Source organism: Carassius auratus, chromosome 24 (assembly GCF_003368295.1).
Source record: "Carassius auratus strain Wakin chromosome 24, ASM336829v1, whole genome shotgun sequence".
Taxonomy (NCBI): Eukaryota; Metazoa; Chordata; class Actinopteri; order Cypriniformes; family Cyprinidae; genus Carassius; species Carassius auratus.
This window is the reverse complement of record NC_039266.1, coordinates 4,457,099-4,477,205: the sequence shown is the minus strand read 5'-3', so window position 1 is coordinate 4,477,205 and position 20,107 is coordinate 4,457,099. Positions and strand designations below refer to the sequence as shown.

General features: G+C 36.4%; 2 protein-coding genes across 2 annotated transcripts in view; both read left to right on the top strand.

The window, feature by feature from the left end:
* Window positions 1-3,840, top strand: part of myo3a (myosin IIIA) — a 93,877-nt gene extending 90,037 nt beyond the window's left edge. The window contains exons 37-40 of the mRNA XM_026200758.1: window positions 272-363; window positions 443-483; window positions 2,591-2,776; window positions 2,987-3,840. Of these exons, the coding sequence (XP_026056543.1) occupies window positions 272-363; window positions 443-483; window positions 2,591-2,776; window positions 2,987-3,101 (434 nt within the window). The 3' untranslated portion in view covers window positions 3,102-3,840. The remainder of the gene's footprint in view (window positions 1-271; window positions 364-442; window positions 484-2,590; window positions 2,777-2,986) is intronic.
* A 1,369-nt stretch (window positions 3,841-5,209) lies between these two features.
* On the top strand, window positions 5,210-19,261 carry gad2 (glutamate decarboxylase 2). Its single transcript, XM_026200757.1, has 16 exons — window positions 5,210-5,527; window positions 5,808-5,870; window positions 6,130-6,273; window positions 6,779-7,012; window positions 7,681-7,771; window positions 8,421-8,533; window positions 8,818-8,933; window positions 9,500-9,579; window positions 9,692-9,746; window positions 9,862-9,978; window positions 11,477-11,541; window positions 12,145-12,223; window positions 12,399-12,548; window positions 12,738-12,845; window positions 14,390-14,479; window positions 15,574-19,261. The coding sequence occupies exons 1-16, from the start codon at window positions 5,455-5,457 to the stop codon at window positions 15,745-15,747; spliced, it is 1,752 nt and encodes a 583-aa protein (XP_026056542.1). The 5' UTR covers window positions 5,210-5,454; the 3' UTR covers window positions 15,748-19,261.
* Window positions 19,262-20,107: the final 846 nt, after the last annotated feature.

Sequence of the window (20,107 nt, the reverse complement as noted above, 5' to 3'; positions counted from 1 at the left end):
TTGATAGCAAGGCTCAGGGGTTAAACAATGCCGTACGGTTTGTTCGATAAGAACAAAGGGGTCAAAGGTCAGCTGGCTGTTGTGTGCTGATCCTGTTCTTCTGTGTAGCAGTGGGGCTCACCACCAGGGAATTAGTTGTTCTCTTTGCTCCTTATTCACACAGGAGACCTAGAACACTACATATGAGATCAAATCTTGAACAGGTTTAAAAGTATTGACTTGAGATATTGCATTTCCTATTGGCATTCACTTTTATTTTTCTCATCTACAGCCGACACAAAGCAGTCACGAACATCTCGCCGCACACAGCAACCAAAGACCCTGAACACACCAGAGGACTCCACGTACTACACACTCATTCATGTGAGTCAGCTTCACACAATGACTCCGCTTCAGCTTTAATGATCTTTCTCACTTTCTCTCTTTTTCTGGTCTTTTCCAGAGGTCTGTCCAGGATGATAAAAGGAGGCCAAGAAAACAAAGGTAAATCAATTAGCAGAAGTGTTATACTAAACAAACAATGTGCTCTCTCCTGAGAAGCTGCTTCTTTGCAGACAGTGACAAAAGCTATGGAATGGTGTACTGTACACACTAGTGTACCGCACACTCACTGAATATCCTGTTTTACTTGTGAATGCTACATATCAGTTAAGGCTTGAGCATTTCATGTTAACTTTAAGAGTGAGAAGGTCAGTAGGAGAGACAAATCTCTGGGGCTCTGATAACCGGCCCATGTTCTGTCAGAGAGAAATAGAGGAAGAGATTGGCAGTGGAAAGAGAGAAAGCGGAGCGAGAGAGACAGGGGACCAATAAGGTATCTGGGGAGAAAAAGGACGAGCTGAGTACATGCAGGTAATGAAGGTGTACTGCAGTACAAATGTGCAGAACTAGAGAGACAGAGCAAACAGATGGAACAGAACACTCTGTTTTCCTGCACTGTGTAGCTGCCACTCGAATAAAACCTTACAAACCGCACCCAAGTCCCATTTTACCTCAAAATCTAAAGATAACAAAAAGAAATCCTATTCTGCTTGAACAAAAGAAGCATATATTTGACCATTGGGATTTTTGCATTTTTTGCTATTCTTGGCATTTGTTTCATGATGTTCATGATGCATGATCTTTAAGACTGTTTTATGGTAATACAAAAATAAGTATCAAAATGTTTTGTCATTTTTATATGAACATGTTTTGTATTAATGTTTTGTTTGTTTTGTCACATTTTGATCAAATGTATAGGTTTCCACACATTCTCCATATAATTATTATGTTAGTTATATAGTATAATTAATTCAGCATAAAGTAAAAACACCAAACAAGAAAATACTTCGTTTTAATGATGATGATGATGATGATGGTGACGATGGTGATGATTATTTTATTTTTATGGTCATAAATAATCTTTAAATGGATATTTTATTTTTGACATTCATTTCATGATATGTATATGTTGCTCTAAACTTAGGAAATGTCATAAAATGAATGTCATCATCATCATCATCAACATCATCATTAAAAAGTATTTGCTTGTTTTTTAATTTTAGTAATATTTGGTGTTCTGACTTTATGCTGAATTAATTCTATTTTATAATATTATTATATAACTAACATTAACATTATTTTAAGTATTCATAAAACTATTGCATATGATCACTTTAATTATCTTTAAAACACTTTCATGTTAATAAAAATAAATAAAAAAAATGCTAAACATAAAGAATTTAATTTTTATATTAATGTTTTATATTAATGTTTTATTTTTGGCATTTTGACATTCATTTGATGAGGTTTTTCAAACAAATTCGCAATATAATTAATATAATAATTATGTAATTATTACAATTCATTCAGCATAAAGTCAAAACACCAACTATTACTAAAATAAAAAATAAACTCTGTATTATTATTATTATGTATAACAATAAACATTCTGTATAACTATGCAATATATAATCATTTCCGTATTAATATATTTTATATTAATGTTTTACTATTTCAAGTATAATATTATAAATAATAGTAATAATAAATGATATTAAAACAATAATTGTTTTTGACAGACAGGAAGTGCATCAGTATGCCAGTGGAGCTGACTGATATAATTGCATCAGTGGTCTGGCTGGCAGGCCGTCGGCTCTTAGCTTCAATGGTTTCATAGATCTCTATTTTCATTACATAACGCTGCTGATAAACCCTGAGACAATGAGTAAAGTCCACTGAAAGAACATTTCCATTTGAGTCCATCACCGCCGAAAAGCCAGCTATAAATCAGAGCCTGTCCTGAAGGCCGTCACTTACATACTGCAGAACAGCCATGACATCCTCTCAATACGACATAATGGCAACCCATTTATAGCAGCCTGCTAGGACAAAATAGATGTTATTTATGATCTGGAGCAATAAACTTTGTCTGAATGCAAGGGGGGGGGGTAATAAAGAATTCACTAAAAATAATGTCAGTGGATGATGTGAGTTCTACTGAAATAAAAGTAGTTCATGATTATTCTGAGTCTTCTGAAGAAACAGATCAAAGACTTTGGCCTGTTCCTCACACGAAGCTAATATTTCCAAATCCATCTATTTTCACCAGCCCCAAAAGGCTGGACAATGATGACCAGTACTACCAGGGTTTGTCCAGCACAAAGTCCCCAAGCCTGCCCAGTGACAGACGGCGCTCGAGCAAGCGGAGATCTTCCACTGAAAGAAGACGCTCTTCTGAGAGACCTCTGTCTGATGTGCCCAAATCTGATCTCCCTGAGGACCCGACGGAGAAAAGGTGAAAGAACATTAAACATTTACATCCTTCTGTCGGTTTAACAAATACGTTGAACTCCGTGCAGCACACAGCACTGCACATGATAAATGTGTTTGAGCAGAAGATGCAGGTATCAAAATGTAAAAACCTTTCCGCTTTCTTTCTCCTTTCTCGTTTGCGTCTTCATTTCCGTGTGAAGTCACACTTTATCTGAACCATCTCTGTCCACAGGCCCTCGTTCTCTAGAATGCCCTCTACAGAGAGTCAAAGAGAGGACAACCCTTATGACTACAGAAAGATACTGAGGAAGACCTCCCAGAGACGAAAGCTAATAACACAGCCCTGACCATCAAGCTTCAGAACTTGTGTAAATACTGTCAGTGACTGATGAAGTCAGCAGAAAATGCTGGTTGTCCTAAAAGGGATGACATTTCTGGCATCATTTACTCACTGTTATGTCATTCCAAACCCGTATTATTTTCTTTCTTGTGTGAAACACAAAAGGAGAATTTTTGAATAATGTACCACCTGCTCTTTTCCATGCAGTTTTCATGAGTCAGGTTTGAATCACTTGAGAGGATTCATTCCCAAATCAGACTGATCCGGTACAACTCACTGCTCACTGGAGGGGAAGACTGTATTTTTTTGGGTGACCTGTTTCTTTAATTAATATGCCATGTTTTCAGTCCATTTATTGTAACATGGTATGGTTTTCCATGAAAACACTGGCTTTAGTTTAAGTAGTTACACAAATAATGACTACTTAATGCGTTTTGCTGTACAGAATGTAATACTACTTGACTAATCAGAGACTTGAATAAAAATTATGTTTCTTTTTTGTTTTTGTTTTTTATATGGACAGAGCATTTGTGTTGCTCTTGTTTGATTTTAAACCCCAGTTTAGCAGTTGGTGTTTTCTGTAAGCCTCTCTGTGAATAAAGATTTGTTCTCTTAAAATTGACCTTTATATTTGCACAAGTAGGTTATATTTGAATTACTGTCTCTACTGGTAAGTCAGACTTGCCACCTCATGTATTCATAAACATACAGATATGCACTATAATAATTCCCCAGATGCACTGGTGTCCAAATATATACTTGTTTGAATAAAACATACATATGGATATGTGTACTCCTGGAATGTCATTTGTTTGTGTATATATATATATATATATATATATATATATATATATATATATATATATATATATATATATGTATATATATATATTTAATTAAATTTGTTATTAGCCTAATTAAATGATAAACAATGTACATAATGGCTGATGTTAAACCTTGAGCAGACTAAAGATACTATAAATATAATAAATATTATATCAGCTCATTTCGTTTATGCGTCCTTTTTTATGTAAAATACATGATATGCTATTAAAACATTCTGGATTTCATGTTAACATAACAGTGAAGTAATAAAGATATGGTTTAGGGATACAGATTATATTAAAATATTTAACGCAGGTTACTACCATTCTTCTAACACAAACTCCTAATTTAATTTCATAACTGATTAAATAAATCAATCTATTTTAGTGTGATGCCTTTTATTTTTTTATTTTTTTAGTAACATGGACTGCAGTTAAACAATACCTTTTTTCCCCCCAATGTAACTCTCTTGGCTTTTCCAGCCTCATGCAAACGCTAAATTTCGACTTTGATATTTTTGCTTAACCTGTTCTACATCCTATATTATAATTATAATTGATTTCCGTTTTATTTGGTTTTTCATTGTATTATATGCATGCGGAATAAATGGCCTGCTGTGTGCCATTGCGTACGATCGCCGCACACAATTGAGAATGGTACTGAAAATAAAGAAATTCACAGTAATGTTTTTTGTTACTTCTAGTTTTTCCTGTTCATGTTTGAAACTGAATTCTAAGTTTCCTTATTAATAAGAAATGTTTTAATGATAAAAAGGGGGCATACAGTAGATATAGATATGTCATGGTCCATGGAGCAGCCGGGCTGCTCCTCCTCCTTCTGATGAAGTCTGCTCACTCCTAGAGTAAAGCAATTACAGAACCTAAAAAAAAAATAATAAAAAAACTTGTGCCTACAGCACAGATGCGGGTGGTGCGCCAGGAGGGGCATAAACTCGTGTGTGTGTGGTCACGATTAACGACGCAAAATAGTTCGTCATGACCCGATTCGCGTCGGAATTTCTCTGGTGACGTGAAGCAGATTATCTTTACGCCACAAGAAGCTTTTATTACCACTAAACTTGCAAGTTTGCACGTTGGAGAGCCGGGGAAACGGACTGCAAGAAGTGCTTTTTAAAAATGTTCTATGCACTCTTGACTTGCATTTGCAGCTGAGGCATGTGAAAGAGAATGAGAGCTATTGGATGCCTGCGTCTCCATCAGTGCCAGCGTTTCTCCATGAGTTCAGTGACGGTCTCCAGCTGCTCCAAATCATTGCGCACGGCGCACCAACTGAATCTAGACGCTCAGTCTCGGCTGTTCTCCATTTGAGGGCTTTGAACATATTTTATGAGCACCATAGAAATTAAAGCACTTGATTTGACTCGTTTGGACAGGTGTGATTGTAAATACATCGCGCACGCAGCTGGGTTTCGATTCAGCACCACGGCCGCGGACAGCTCCTGTTTCCCCGTGACGCGCGTCTGGATGGCTGCTGCTCGCGTTTCTCTGTCGCTGCTCTGATCCGCTCCGTTCGCGATGGCATCTCACGGGTTTTGGTTTCTGGGTGCTGAAAACGCGTCTGGAGACGGCAGTCAAAGCCCGAACACTCGTAAGTGGCATGGCGTTCAAAAAGAAGATTGAAAATATTCTGCATGATTGTGTTTATGTATCAGTGAGGCTATGAGACAAAGAAATGCGACATTTGTTGTATCAAGGTTAATTTAAAACCTTGTCCTTGAAATATCATGTCAGCTGTGTCGTAATAATAATAAACAACAGATTTTAGTTTGGTATTTTAAGCCCAGTTCCTCGCCATGGATTATTGACGATGTTAATGGAAGTTTTATGACGGATATGGTGTTCAAATCCCACGCGCTTGATCGTTTCAGCCAGAGCATGGTGTCAGGCGGCGGCCCAGAAATTCTCCGGAGGAATCGGCTCCAAATTATGTGGTACGTTTCTTTTTAACATGAGGTTTACATTTGAATCTCATCCACCTTCGTAAAATGTGATATGGTTACGAAAAGCGCGAGATTACATTATCAATTTCATGTTTTCCTACTGAACTGTTCAATGTTATTGAGAACATTTATTTTCTTCTTCAGATTCTAAACACAAACGAATTGGGTGCTCTTAAAAAAAGTTAATCTTTCCTACAGTGTGAGATGCTGTTGTGTTATTCAATTAATAGAGTAATCGTGTCTTCTGTAGCTCTGTTAAATGTCGGGGAGGCTGAGAAAGCAGCTCAAGCCCCAGTTAAAGCAGAAGATGGGTCTACAGCCGAGAGCTGCGGCTGTAATAAACCCTGTAACTGCCCCAAAGCTGCCGTGTGCTTCTCTGATCTCTATTCAACAGGTAAACCACAATCACATCGCTATCGTAACTGAAAAACTGTACAAATTACTCTGATGATCTGTTTTCATGATGGGTTATGTTGATTACATGACGTGGTTTTATTCGATTTAAATATATTTTATTTAAATTTATTTTTGTATGTTGTATGTTCACCCAGACTGCTTTATATATATATATATATATATATATATATATATATACATTTATATATACAATTTTAAATGTCATTTCTGAAACATTTATATATATAATTATATACAATTTATGTGTGTAAAAATAACTAAAATAACATTAATATAAATAACATTGTTGTGTAAATTATTGTATTAAATGTAAAAATGCATTTCGGAGATCTTGTCCTTTGTTTCTTTTTCAAGGTTAAATGAAGCTATTTTACTCTTGATTCATGCGCTGCATGCAGTCATCTTTTTTATTTCAATGCACTCGTGTTATTTATTCATTCATTTGTATTATTATTATTTTATTATTATTTATTTTTTTACAGACCTTTTACCTGCACTGGATGGGGACGCGAAGACCATGAATTTCCTGCAGGAGGTTGTGGATATAATGCTGGCTTATATAGTGGAATCTTTTGACAGGTCAACGAAAGTGATCGATTTTCACTATCCAAACGAATTGCTCCAAAGGAATAACTGGGAGCTCTCGGACGAACCCGAGACTCTAGATGATATTCTGATCAGCTGTCGCGCCACGCTAAAATACGCCATAAAAACGGGTGAGCGTTTTCATTTGTAAATTGTACATTATAGCCTATGCTCTGTAAAAAGCGTTTACCTGCAATTGTTGCCTTAAAAGCATTATTTCTATTGGATCTAACCCAATACAATTCGTTTTGTTGGTATAAACAGGCATTCTTGACTTGAATTTATTTTTGAGTGTAGCCTAACATTTTTATATACATTTATAGGATATATTTTATTGTGTTTTCTAGTATTAATATTCATTATATCTATATATAATCTAACTTACATTCTGCTATTGATTGTCTCGCTTGTAAAACATTTGTTTAGCTGACCGAACCGCAAGCATCAGTGTGTGTTTGTGCCTGAAGGCGAAACGAATCAGATCAGAACATGATGTGACGTGAAATTAAATGAATGCGTCTAGAGAAGGTTTTATTTTCTCTGGTGGCATTTTAACTGACTGGTATTATATCGAAAATTTATTGTCGTTTTGGGAATAATTATGAATGATCATAAAGATTGATTGAATTCCTTGCTGTCTGCGCCGGCAGACAGCAAGAAATCCCGTTTGAGCTCCATCTGAAGTGAGCGACTATTAATAGAGGGCCATAAATAGATTATAGATTAGTGGAACATGAATGCTTTTGTACATTTAAATGATTAATTTTGTATTCTCCCTCTATGTTATCTCTATCTTCAGCACACCCCAGATATTTCAATCAGCTCTCCACTGGGTTAGACATGGTTGGCTTGGCTGCCGATTGGCTGACGTCCACTGCCAACACCAATATGTGAGTGTGGGTCTCCTTCCAGTAAAATACAAAGCAGGTTGAGATCATTTCCATTTTCTCTGCCTTCATAAACATTATTTTGGACTGGTCTTTGTGGTGGCTGGCTTAACCCTACAGATATCTGTTGAAAGGAATAAAGTGAAAAGCTGCTGAATTCAGACGAGCAAAAATAACCTCCACTCTCTCATCTTGTGCTTTTCACAGAGAGAAAATGAGATGGAAATTAAAATGACATTCAGGCTAATAAGAACAATCATTTTGTGTTGGAAATTAAAGTTTTAATTTAACAGATGCTTAATAAAAATAACATGTAATAACGATGCAATTACAATGTAATAACGATGCAATTACAATGTAATAACAATCTAACGGTTTTTTTTTTTTGTGTAGGCAAAATACAGTTTTGTTTATTTGGTTGTTTTAGATATCAAATGTTAAACCTTTTAGAAATTATTCTTTACAAAAATTATGCACATATTCATCATCGTCTTTAGCTTACTGCAGTGACACACCGCTGGAGAACCTGTAGGCTGTTGCCAAATCCTCTCAAGCATCAGTTGCGAAACAGGTTGTCGTGATGTTTGCTTGTCGTGACTCTTTTTTTTTTTCTGGCTTGTGTAACTGGGTCATGTGATCTCTGTGCAAACAGGTTCACCTATGAGGTGGCTCCAGTCTTCGTGCTGTTGGAATACGTCACGCTGAAGAAGATGAGGGAGATCATTGGCTGGCAGGATGGCCGCGGTGATGGAATATTCTCTCCGGGTAAGCAGCTGTCAGTCTGCGTGACCTGCCTTAAGATGTTGTGAAATGAGAGCGAAAATGAGCAAGTACGGGAATCGGCCAAAAGTGTAAAGTTGTTAGAAGAAGATGCCTTCATTAGTCTTTGAAGTGTATATATTATTATATATATATATATCAAATTTAAACTGAGAAATGATGAGGACGGTCACATCAGAGTAAATGACATTCAGAGCCTGAGTAAAAACTGTCCGAGGTCAAGCTTTACCTGAGTTATGGAATGAAAGGCTTGCTTTATTGTCCTCTAGGTGGCGCCATTTCCAACATGTATGCCATGCTGCTGGCTCGTTATAAAATGTTCCCCGAGGTGAAGGAGAAAGGAATGTCATCCGCACCGAGACTGGTGGCCTTCACATCTGAACATGTACGTCTGTTCATTTACTTTCAGTATCAAGAGAGAGAAATAATAATATACTGTAAACATATAAATAGTCATTTTATTTTAAGTCAGAATGTAAATCATGAAAGTCATTTGTCCAAAACACTCCCCAGATACAGTACATAATGTTAATACATACATAAAACTAAACTGTATTTATGTCCACATTTTGATTTATTAACAAAGTGAGTGAGTGAGAGAGAGCAGTCAGAGTATAATTCAGACATTTTACATAAAAATGTGTTTTCTGTGTTGCCCAGTGAAATTAATTTACAAGAGTAAAGCGGTATGGAGAACAAAAAAAAAAAAAAAGAAAAGAAGGAACATTTTTCTTTCAAGACAGCAAAATTGCATGTCTTGTGAATTTATATATAATTTCAAAAAAATGGCTTGATTATAGAACATTTTCATATATGCTTGTAACTGTTATTAAATAATAACATTATTATTATAGCAAATAAAGACATTAATCACTATTATATTGTTTTTTGGAAGGTTATTTCAAATTGTATATGCAATTTAGTGCATTAATGACTGATTATGATTTTCAGAGCCATTTTTCAATCAAGAAAGGAGCAGCTGCACTTGGAATCGGTACAGAAAGTGTCATCTGTATTAAAGCAGATGAAAGGTTAGTCTGGATTATCACTACTGATGCATTACTTCATGATCGCACACTTGAGAAATGCACGTCTTATAATCACTAAACCATATGACTTCTTTACTGCTCTCATTTCTTCCAGGGGTAAGATGATTCCTTCCGACCTTGAAAGGAGGATTATTGAAGCCAAGCAGAAGGTAATTTCAATGACCATGTCTCCATGACCATCTCGTGTGTCTCTGTTGGATCTGTTCAAATAATTTGTGTGGTTCTTGTGGGCCCTTGAATAACTCATTGATTTCTTTCTCACAGGGATACGTGCCGTTCTTTGTCAGCGCCACGGCCGGCACCACGGTTTATGGTGCCTTTGATCCTCTCATGGCTATAGCGGACATCTGTAAGAAGCACGATGTCTGGATGCATGTGGATGTGAGTAGATCTGCTTTCCTGGACTCGCGTGAACTTTCTGAAAGTTTCACCTGTGCAATACCGACAGTGGACTGGGATCCAAGAGTGATCTCAGTGTTGGCACATCTGAAGAATTGTTCTCTGGATGCAGAACTGAGGACTTTTTCAATTGCACTGCATTACAGATCTCAAAGGGATTAGTTCACTTAAAAAAGAAAATTATGTCACTCTCCCCCTCGAGCTATTCAAAACCTGAGTTTATTCAAAACCTGAGGGAGGGTTTTTTTTTTTTTCTGGTGAACTCAAAAGACGATATTGGAGTATTATGGAAAAAAACAACTTGAGAATGAGTACATGATGTCATGATGATTTTCATTTTGGGGTGAACTATCACTTTAAAAGTGTGCTATTATGCACTTTGACAAAGTCTTGATTTGTACTAGAATAGGTTAGAATAGGTTTGTAGGATAGCCCTAATAATACATTTTTTGTAGTTCTTGAAGAGTGTCTTCTGTTAAAGAGAATAATCTTCTTTTAGAGTGGACTTTGAGCTTTGTAACATTGCAGATAATTTTATGTTTAAACAGCAAGATTACACAATAAGACTAAGTGAGATTGAATTGGAAAAGTGCAAAAAAAAAACAACTAGAACATCTTAAAACCTGTAGTGCAATTCCCTATCAAGAAATCCCAAAATGCTAACATCCACCAACCACAAAGAACACCCTAGCACCCAGAACAACTGCAAAAAACAAAACAAAAAAAAACTATCCATACACCTTAGAGACTGCATTGCAACAGACTTGCAACCAATAGAAATGCTCCAAATGACCACCAAGTGATTCATTAAGAACCACTCAGAACACCTCACCTAGCAAGGAAGCACCTAGCAACACCCTGCCACCACCCAGAATTTTTGGCTGCAGCATATTCTGCACAAAAGTAATCTCCAGAACATGTACAAATGATTTGTTGCTGTTGAACCAGCTGCGTTTGAAGTGTGGCATAGGGATAATTTAGCAAGCATGTAATAAATGTCTTTTAGAACGGTAGATTGTTTCCTATCAGAGGAATTACCTTCAGTCAGTCTGTGTGAGTGTGTACATGTGTGTATTCACTCTCACGGGGCTGATAAGATTAATAGTGTTATTTTATTTTCATTATTATTCATTTTTCTCTGGTGTTGCTGTCACCCCTGGCATTGTGGCAGCATGTTGAAGCTCATACGCGTGCACTGCGTTTGAATCCTCTCAACTTCATTCATCTGACCTAAAGGCAGCAGCTCTATAGTCTCAAATGGGCTGTCAATATAATATACATATAATTTGATGAATGTTCTACAGAAGAAATACAATATCTGCTTACATATTTTAGATAATAAAAATCAGTATTACGTTTTTTTGTATATGCTAAGATGAAACATCCTTTATTTAAATGTGAAAGACAAAGCATGTTTCTGTTAACACATGGTAAACTTTAGTTTACTTTTAAAACTACTTTTGTTTCTGTATTCATACAGGGAGCATGGGGTGGAAGTTTGCTAATGTCCCGGAAACACCGGTGGAAGCTGAATGGAGTCGAGAGGTCAGTATAATCTGCAGGTTCTTTGGATTAAATGTCTTCTTCAGTCAAGGAAATCGATCCATCTGCTTCTATCAGCTGCACTTCTTCATCTATGTAACTCTTTTATATCCTGACTAAGCTAGCCAGTTCGCGATCTCAGCAAAAGCTCTGAGAATGTTCATTTTTAGCCCTCCTCCTCCCTAGCACCACCTGTCTAGATCTGCTATGAGGGGTTCTTCTTTATATTTTGCAGCAGCATGTTTCCTAAAATCTTTATGTCTGAGCAGGTTTATCAAGTCTTCATACTCACTCCGCTGTGTAGCACATCTAGTCAGCCAAGATCAAACTTACCATACACCTTATTATTATCAATAAATGCATTTAGAGAGTCGGCATGACTGAAATATGATTGAGACGTCCACAAACTTCAGTGTGAAAAGTTTACCCTTGTGAAATGAAATGGGTTTGATCATTTTTCTGTTGACTCGATGTTTCACTGCACAGCACAGAGCCTCAGGGAGAAATCTTGTCTCAATCAAAATAAATGATTATATAGCTATTCATTCATTTCAAGGACAATGACTTGGTATTTTAATTCTTTTCTGTATAAACTGACAATTTTAGGGCTAATTCTATGACCTGGAACCCTCATAAAATGATGGCTGTGCCCTTGCAGTGCTCGGCTCTGCTGGTTCGAGAGGAGGTGAGGCTGTCTGCTGTCTGCTACATATTATCACATCATATTATTACAGAGACCAGTATTAAACCACTAAGTCATGCTTAAAAAACGTGACGTTTGCCAGTCAATACAACTACAAGTAATTATTTATTTATCTATTTGACATTTTTTGCCCTTCTCTTCATGTTATCTGTCCCAGGGTCTGATGCAGAGCTGCAATCAGATGCAGGCCTGTTATCTGTTCCAGCAGGACAAGCAGTACGACCTGTCCTATGACACAGGGGACAAGGCCCTGCAGTGCGGCCGCCACGTGGACATCTTCAAACTATGGCTAATGTGGAGAGCTAAGGTATTAAGAGCGTCAGGTTTTGTATTCTTAAAAATAACATTTCAAAATATTAAGCTATTTTGCATTTCCAAGAGTGTGCATTAAAGACATTTGGGACAGTGATTCATTCAAATAGGTCGGTTGTATAGTGAGATTTATTGAGGTTTATTGTGTTATTACATTGTTTGTTCTCTCATTTCTCCTCTGAAGGGCACTATTGGTTTTGAGGCTCAGATTGAAAAATGTCTGGAGCTTTCAGAGTATCTCTACAACAAGATCAAAGACAGGGAAGGATATGAGATGGTGTTTGATGGAAAGGTAAGTCTGATTAAATGCATTTATTTCTTTAGGCCAACTGCTGCATCTTATCACCAGTGCTTTTTATTTGGAAGAGAATTGAGGAATTAGAAAGGGAAGGAATTAAGAGGAATGTTCAAATGAGTAAATACATGGGCTTTTCTGAGCAAACAGAACTTTTTATCTCAGACGGCACGTAAACGGACCACAGACAGTCTGTGCATTGACCGCCCTCAGCATATTATCCTCAATAGTGCCAATAATAATGTCACAATATAGCCACAGTAATTCTGACAATTTCTCTTTTTTAGAGTGAGGTTACTGTACCACAAATTGAATTGATTTTCTGTGGCAGTCTACTATTGTGATATAATCGTAATATTATATAACCCACCCCTATATGGCTTGAGCTAATGTGTGGGCTTTTCCTGTATAAATAAGTTTCAGTGTTGATTATGCTTTTCGTTAATAGTCAAAAGTCTGAATATTTTGAAGTGAACATGAAAATTTATCAATAAATCATCAAATCTTACTAACCCCCAAATTTGAAAAGTAGTGTATAATCATAAATAATTAAGAGATACCGCTTAAATACTATTTCATATATTGTATTTATTTATTTTTAACATACAAGTTTTTTTTTTTTTTTTCAGAATTATTGAAATTTATTCTGAATGTAAAAATATATACATATATTCAAATTAAATCAGTTTGTTTCATTTATGAAATGTATTCCTAAATAATTTCCCAGAAAATAGTTCATGTGCATAAAAAATGCAAAATGCACAGTTTTGCTAAATCCTATCTGACGTGTTTTAAAAATTAAAAATCCTCTCTGAATTTAAACGTAAGGCCTGCATTTCCAAGTAATTTTGTCAAATGCAGAGCTGATTGTGTGTGCTAATTCATCTAACATGAAATGTTTCACCCTTGAAATGACTGAGCAGTCGTTCGAGGCTCATTTAAATGTAAATTGTGTCTGGTGCCAATTTGATAAAATGATTTGGCTGGAGGCTCCTTGCTGAAGTCAGTGTAGTGCAGGGCGAGGAGGGTTGCCGTGTTGCAGTATGATAGAAACCCATTTAACAAAACATTTCAGCTCTCAATTTCATGTTTAGCAAGCTCTTTTTTGGTTTTAGCATGCCGAGGTATGACTCAAATCAGTGTTTTGTCTCTATGTCCCACCATTTGAATGGCTAATGAATCCCTTTCACTGGTGCATGGAGGCATTCTTCTCTAGTGTGGCCCCTGGAGCCTCACAATGAGGACGAGGGCCTCTAATGGACTGTAGTGTCTGTCTATGAGCTACCTGCTCAAGCGCTCAAAGCCCTCATAGCAAAGCCTTTTGATTGAATAGATTACATGGCTGCTTCCAAACTGACAGCGACAAAAATTCCCATTATGGCCCCAGACGGCCCCTAATCACATATTCCGTCACGGATCTTTAATGGACTCCCCAGAGTGCTCTATTTATGCAAGCGTGTGTTGTACGTTAAATTGAGTGATAGGTGTGTGTATTGCGTGAACGTACGCTGATGCTATCTCCTGGCCGTGTGTCCTTGCAGCCTCAGCATACCAATGTGTGTTTCTGGTACCTTCCACCCGGCGTCCGTTACCTGGAGGACAAAGTGGAGAAAATGAAGCGTCTGCACAAGGTGAGAACAATTGGTGATGTGAACTGAGCTTTGACGTTTCAGAAGATATTGCTTTTGCAGCAGTAGTACAATGAAAGAGTAACAAAAATGTAAATTAATCTTCATGCTCTGTTTTGGGGGTTGGAAATACCCTATGGGCATTTTAATAAGCCAAAAGCATATTTAACATTGAAATTACACATTTTTTGTATATTTCATTATACTGTCTTATGAGAATTCAAGACTTTTTTAGACACCGCTCCTCTATATAAAGTTGGCACCATGTCTTACGATGACATAGATAAACTTACAGACATAAGGTCCCTGCAGTGATGTCATTGTAGGGGGAGGGGCCGCTCATCAGGTGTCCTTTTATTGGCTGGCTGCTCTACAGTCACTCCCATGCCAGCAAAGCTCTAATCGGCTATTAGTCTGAACAGATGGTGCTCATGTTAGTCATGCACAGAGTCGCTATCTAACCCTGCCCACAAACCCCTACTCATCTACCTGAAACTAGAACACTTATTCTTTGTCCTTTTCAAAGGATAAAATTGGTTTCTGGAGACTCTTGAGTAGCAGGATATTCACATAGGTTTGAGTATTTATGGTGCAGGGACAATGCATTTTTTAAGATGTATATGAAAAGACACTGGACAGGTTCCAGTATATCAAGGCTCACTTCCTAGAGATGAACATGGTTTTAAGAGCTGGATACAGGCTGCTGCTGATAATAGCTGTACACCTGCAAAAGATTTGAGGGGAAGTGAGTGTAATTATGTGGTGATGAGCGGCTGTGTGTCTTTTATTCAGATTACAGTTCCACATACTGTCCAAAGCTACTGCTCTAATCAAGTGAGTTCGGCTCAGGTTAAATCAAGGACAGTACATCATGCTCATTAGGAAACACTGGATTGATATTACTGGTCGAGATTCAGGTCAGGCTTTAGTCTAAAGTATTACAATTCTGCAATGAATTTAGCCAGAAAGGGGTTCATGTTTGTAAGATATTTTGAGTCTTGTCCATTGGTGTAACCTGTATTATTAAATGCAATCTAAATAAATGCAACAATTACGTTTCGAAACGTAATCAAAGCTAATAAAGTATTCTCTCACAGGTTGCCCCTGTAATCAAAGCCAGAATGATGGAGTACGGAACGACCATGGTGAGCTATCAACCGCAGGGCGACAAGGTCAACTTCTTCCGTATGGTCATCTCCAACCCAGCCGCCACCTTTGAAGACATTGACTTCCTCATTGAAGAGATTGAGCGACTGGGACAGGATCTTTAAAAACCTAAGACACCAAAACCTGTTATTCTTGTGTCCCCGGATGGATCGAATATTTGTTGTGAATGTAACGGTAAATCTTTGATTCCTCTTCTCCAAAGTCATATAAAGATAGTATTATTTAAGAAAATAATAATAAAAAAAGACAATATGAAAATATCTAGACGTTAGTATTGTAGCGTTGTTGTGGGCTTCGTGGTCCAAAGCCCTGTAAAAGTGTTACCGTCTGCTTTTACTGTCTGTCTTAGTGTCTTTGACATGACTTTGTTTGTTTACATGTGTTTATTGAGAATATGAAGAGTTACTAGCTTCTTATTCAGTGCAGGTCCTAAATTTCTATTTGAACAGTTATTCAAAGTGCCAGATTACAGATTATATAATAATAGAGACGTATTATCTAAATCACTTCATCGTACCTAACGTTTTTGTATTCCGAGACAATGTTTGACTTATGTTTGATCAATTTCTCAAGATACAGAACCATAGGAAGAGTTTGGAAAGAGTTTCGACCAACTGTATTGAGTGTGGACATGAAGTTCATATATAGTTTAAATTGTTCTCAAAAAACAAGCCAAAATATAATGTTAATAAAGCGCTCTAAAATTATATTTACAGGAGGCTGCCAGTGTCTTTAGTGAACAGCAATGTTATATAAACATGTCTATACAGTCGCATATTATATGCTACCGTACTTCTAAAATTTGACCAAATTAAAATTATAATTATTACTATTATTATCTTACTATAAAAACATTATAATCCTGTTTGCAGGATAAAATCTTTAAAATGCTTCCCTCCCCCTAATAACGTGCAATTATCTAATAATATTCTTTATTTCTTTACTCGGAAATTCAGAATTTCCAACGTAATACTTGGAAAAGTGCAATAGAGTGGCATTTGGATGGCAGACGATCTTAGAAACTTCTAGGTAGATGTTCACTTTTTAAGCAAACAAAGTGAAAAAAGAAATCAAATAGGCATATAAATTTTTTCGACAATGTCCCCTGGAATGCAACAATAGCACATGCATATCAAGTACTGTATTAAAACATGAAATTAAATGACAAATTTAGTCTATATATGGAGTAAAACACTTTCCTACATAATAGCAATAGATTTCTTAATTTACCGACCCATTCATGTACTTATTTAGCTTTCTTATACAAAATTATAGATATTTCAGGGTATATTAACAGAGCTAAATTTAATGTTATATATAACCTCCAAAAAGAAAATAACACATAAGCATAATAAGGGTTCTGCCCTATGATAGTATGTAAATAATCTTTTAAGATGTTCTTGATCAAGTACATATCTATGTGAATACATCACTGTATTGTATATAAGGCAGAGTCTATTTGTGTGGTAAATAATATTTTCTCTATTCAACAGATATTTAATCATAAATGGTAGATTCTGCTTGAATGTGTGTGTGTGTGTCAGATGTGTTGAATATGATGACTTGTGTAACTGCAAAGATGAAGGATCTGGCTTTAAATCCACTTGAAGCCTCTGCATTTTAACATATTAACTCAAAATGATTATTATAGCACGTTTCAGTGGTTATGAGAGCCATTTCTGAACCCGTGCTGGTTGTATTTGTGCCCAAGTGATAAACTTGACATCCTGTGCCAATTTGTATTTTTGTGTGTTTGTAACTGTATTGCCTTAGTATTAATTGCCAGTATTGTCTAGTTCTCCTAAAGAGGAGCTTGTGCACTTTAGCTTATATGTATGATGATCTGTCCAATGGATGTTCTTAGTTTGATGTTTTATGAAACTGAGCGTTGTCTGAATGTGTCCCAGCTTGGACGTCAATTCGAGATGAAAGTTGCTTATAGCTGAAATCCTTTGTACATTTGCTAATGCTACGTTACTGCCTGTATCCTGTAATAGTCAGCCCTGCTGAAAAACACAGCTGGACCCAGCCGAATCTGGTTTAATATTGGTAACAGTGCATTTCCTAAAAGTATCTTAGCTTGAATATAATTAGTTGGTACCAACAGTTTGGCATTTCCTGAATCCATAGTTCCAACAAACATTCGCAAACAGCAACGCAAAATTTTGTTAACATGTGGTTAGAAATATAGTTTCTTGTTATTATGACATAAAGACTTATGGAGCAAAATAAGTATGCTAACACATAGTACAATCTATAGCTATACAATCTATACATTTATAAATTTAATTCTACGACTTTTCTTTTTTTTGCATACTTGCTCTAGTACCAAGAAGGAAAGAACCAAGAACCAAAGTACTGAAGCAGTCCTCAGATGCCATGTGTATTTATTTACAGCAATAATTGCTTTAATTTGTTACCTGTTTGACGTCAATTTACAACAGTTCTAACCAATGTGATTCAAAAAACGAATGCGCAACAAAGTTCCTTTCTGTTTTGGAAAACTCATCGCTAGCTACTTTCTAGAAAGATGCATCATACTAAGGTGGTTAAGCCGTGAGTAATGTCATTGTAAGGGAAACGCACTCCTGCTCAGGCAGGAAAACCAACTTAAACCAGCTAATCCGGCTAGTTCCAAAAATTAACCATGGTTTTATTATAGTAAAAGTGTAGTAACCATGTTTTATGGGAGACTGAATTGCGTGTTGCAAACCCATGATTAATTTGTGGTTACCATCGTTTAACTGTATTAACTGTGTTTTTTGTTTTTATTTGTAGTAAAACCGTAGTTAATTTTCATAAGGGTAAAGCTGCTTTTCAGCATGGAAGGAATGCTAAGTTGGTAATTTTCGAGATATGAGTGTTCTTTCTGTCCCTTTTCAGGATCAACAAGCTGTGTCACATAGTTTATGTATTTCAAATCTCTCGTATTCATGACAAATGCATCGACATCCTCACCGTGGTAGTCTTGGAACACCCACTGTGCCGTCTTTCCCCGCTGCTGCTACAAACCTGCTCTCTTTGCACGTGCATGAATGCCTTGCCTTCCGAGCTTGTGAAATACAATCCCAGATATCCACATATATATGTATATTTAGTGCAACCTGGTGTTAGTTTTAGTGGCGATATGGATAGCTTAGCTTCAAATATATAGTACACTGTTGCTAGCTTGCTCACTCTGTGTTAGCATTATCCGATGTATTTATCTGCTAAGCAAGCATGTTCTGCGTGGCTAGAAGTTGTATGCTTTCGCGACTGTATACTGTATCTCTATCTTTCTCTCTGTCTTTCGCTTTGGATGTTTTCCGCAGCTTTAATATTAGCGTGTGTAGTTCCTTGGCATGCCTCTATATAAGCATATTCAAAGTCTCGATGTGTCTCTATCGCACTCTCTTCTTCCTGTGTCTCTCTTTCTCTTGCTTTGCCCTGTAGCAGCTCTCAGACCTTTAAGAGCAGTGTATTCCCTGCTGTTTCACGGCTACCCACCATGTCCATCAGTTTGTCTTATGAGGAACTCATGTGCTGTCATGAACCTGACCGAACAGGGTAACACCATGTGACTGAGTGAATTCATTTGTTTTGTTTTTTCTCACTCAACATTGCTTGAAAGTAAAGTGATTGTCTGAGGATCTGATGTTCAGAAGAAAATAACAAACAACTAGTGTGTTGGAATTATATAGAGCGAGGCAGATAATAGACCCTCTTGAAATGTGTTTTACTTTCATGGGAAACGCCAATAAATGTTACTGCCGAACAAGTCTGTCTGGATTTTTAATTATCCTCATCACTTGATTTGAAAGACAATGGGCTCTTATGACTAAGTACCCTCCCAGAAGTATTAGATGCTTAACTGAAATATACTTCAATGCAATTTCTATTGAAACTTGTATGTCATGTATTTGAATATATTTATAATTACACATTTGTAATAAAGTTTAAGTTTTATACATTTAAAATATACTAACTTTAAAATATAGTCTACTAAATATTAGAGCTGTCATGATTATTTTGGCAGTTTAGTAATCGGTCGATTATTCTGACGAATAATCATAAAATTATTATAATTGAAAAAAATTTCGTAATAGAAATATACCTAAGCAAACAAACAGCCTTTAAAATGATGCCAATGGTGTGATTTAAAAAAAATAAAATACTTAACTGTGCAATGAAATCCTTGTTTAATATTGGACTAAAGAGCATGTAAAGGGTTAGTTCACTCAAAAATGAAAATTAGCCCATAAATCACTCACCCTGAAGTAATCCTATGTGTATATGACTTTCTTTCTTCAGATACAGTAAGAGTTATTTTAAAATTGTCTTAGATCTTTTAGGCTTTTTGATGCCACTCAGTGGGTGTTGGATTGCATCGGTCCATGAGAAGTTTAATAAATAGCACATCCATAAAAATACAAAATAATTGTCTCACACTGCTCTGTGGGGTAAAAAAAAAAGGCCTTCTGTATT

Excerpts from the sequence above, each read along its gene's own strand:
- gad2 (XM_026200757.1), top strand. The coding sequence starts at position 5,455 with ATGGCATCTCACGGGTTTTGGTTTCTGGGTGCTGAAAACGCGTCTGGA. Across the intron at positions 5,528-5,807 it reads CAGTCAAAGCCCGAACACTC|CCAGAGCATGGTGTCAGGCG; the intron begins GTAAGTGGCATG and ends TGATCGTTTCAG. Across the intron at positions 5,871-6,129 it reads AATCGGCTCCAAATTATGTG|CTCTGTTAAATGTCGGGGAG; the intron begins GTACGTTTCTTT and ends TGTCTTCTGTAG.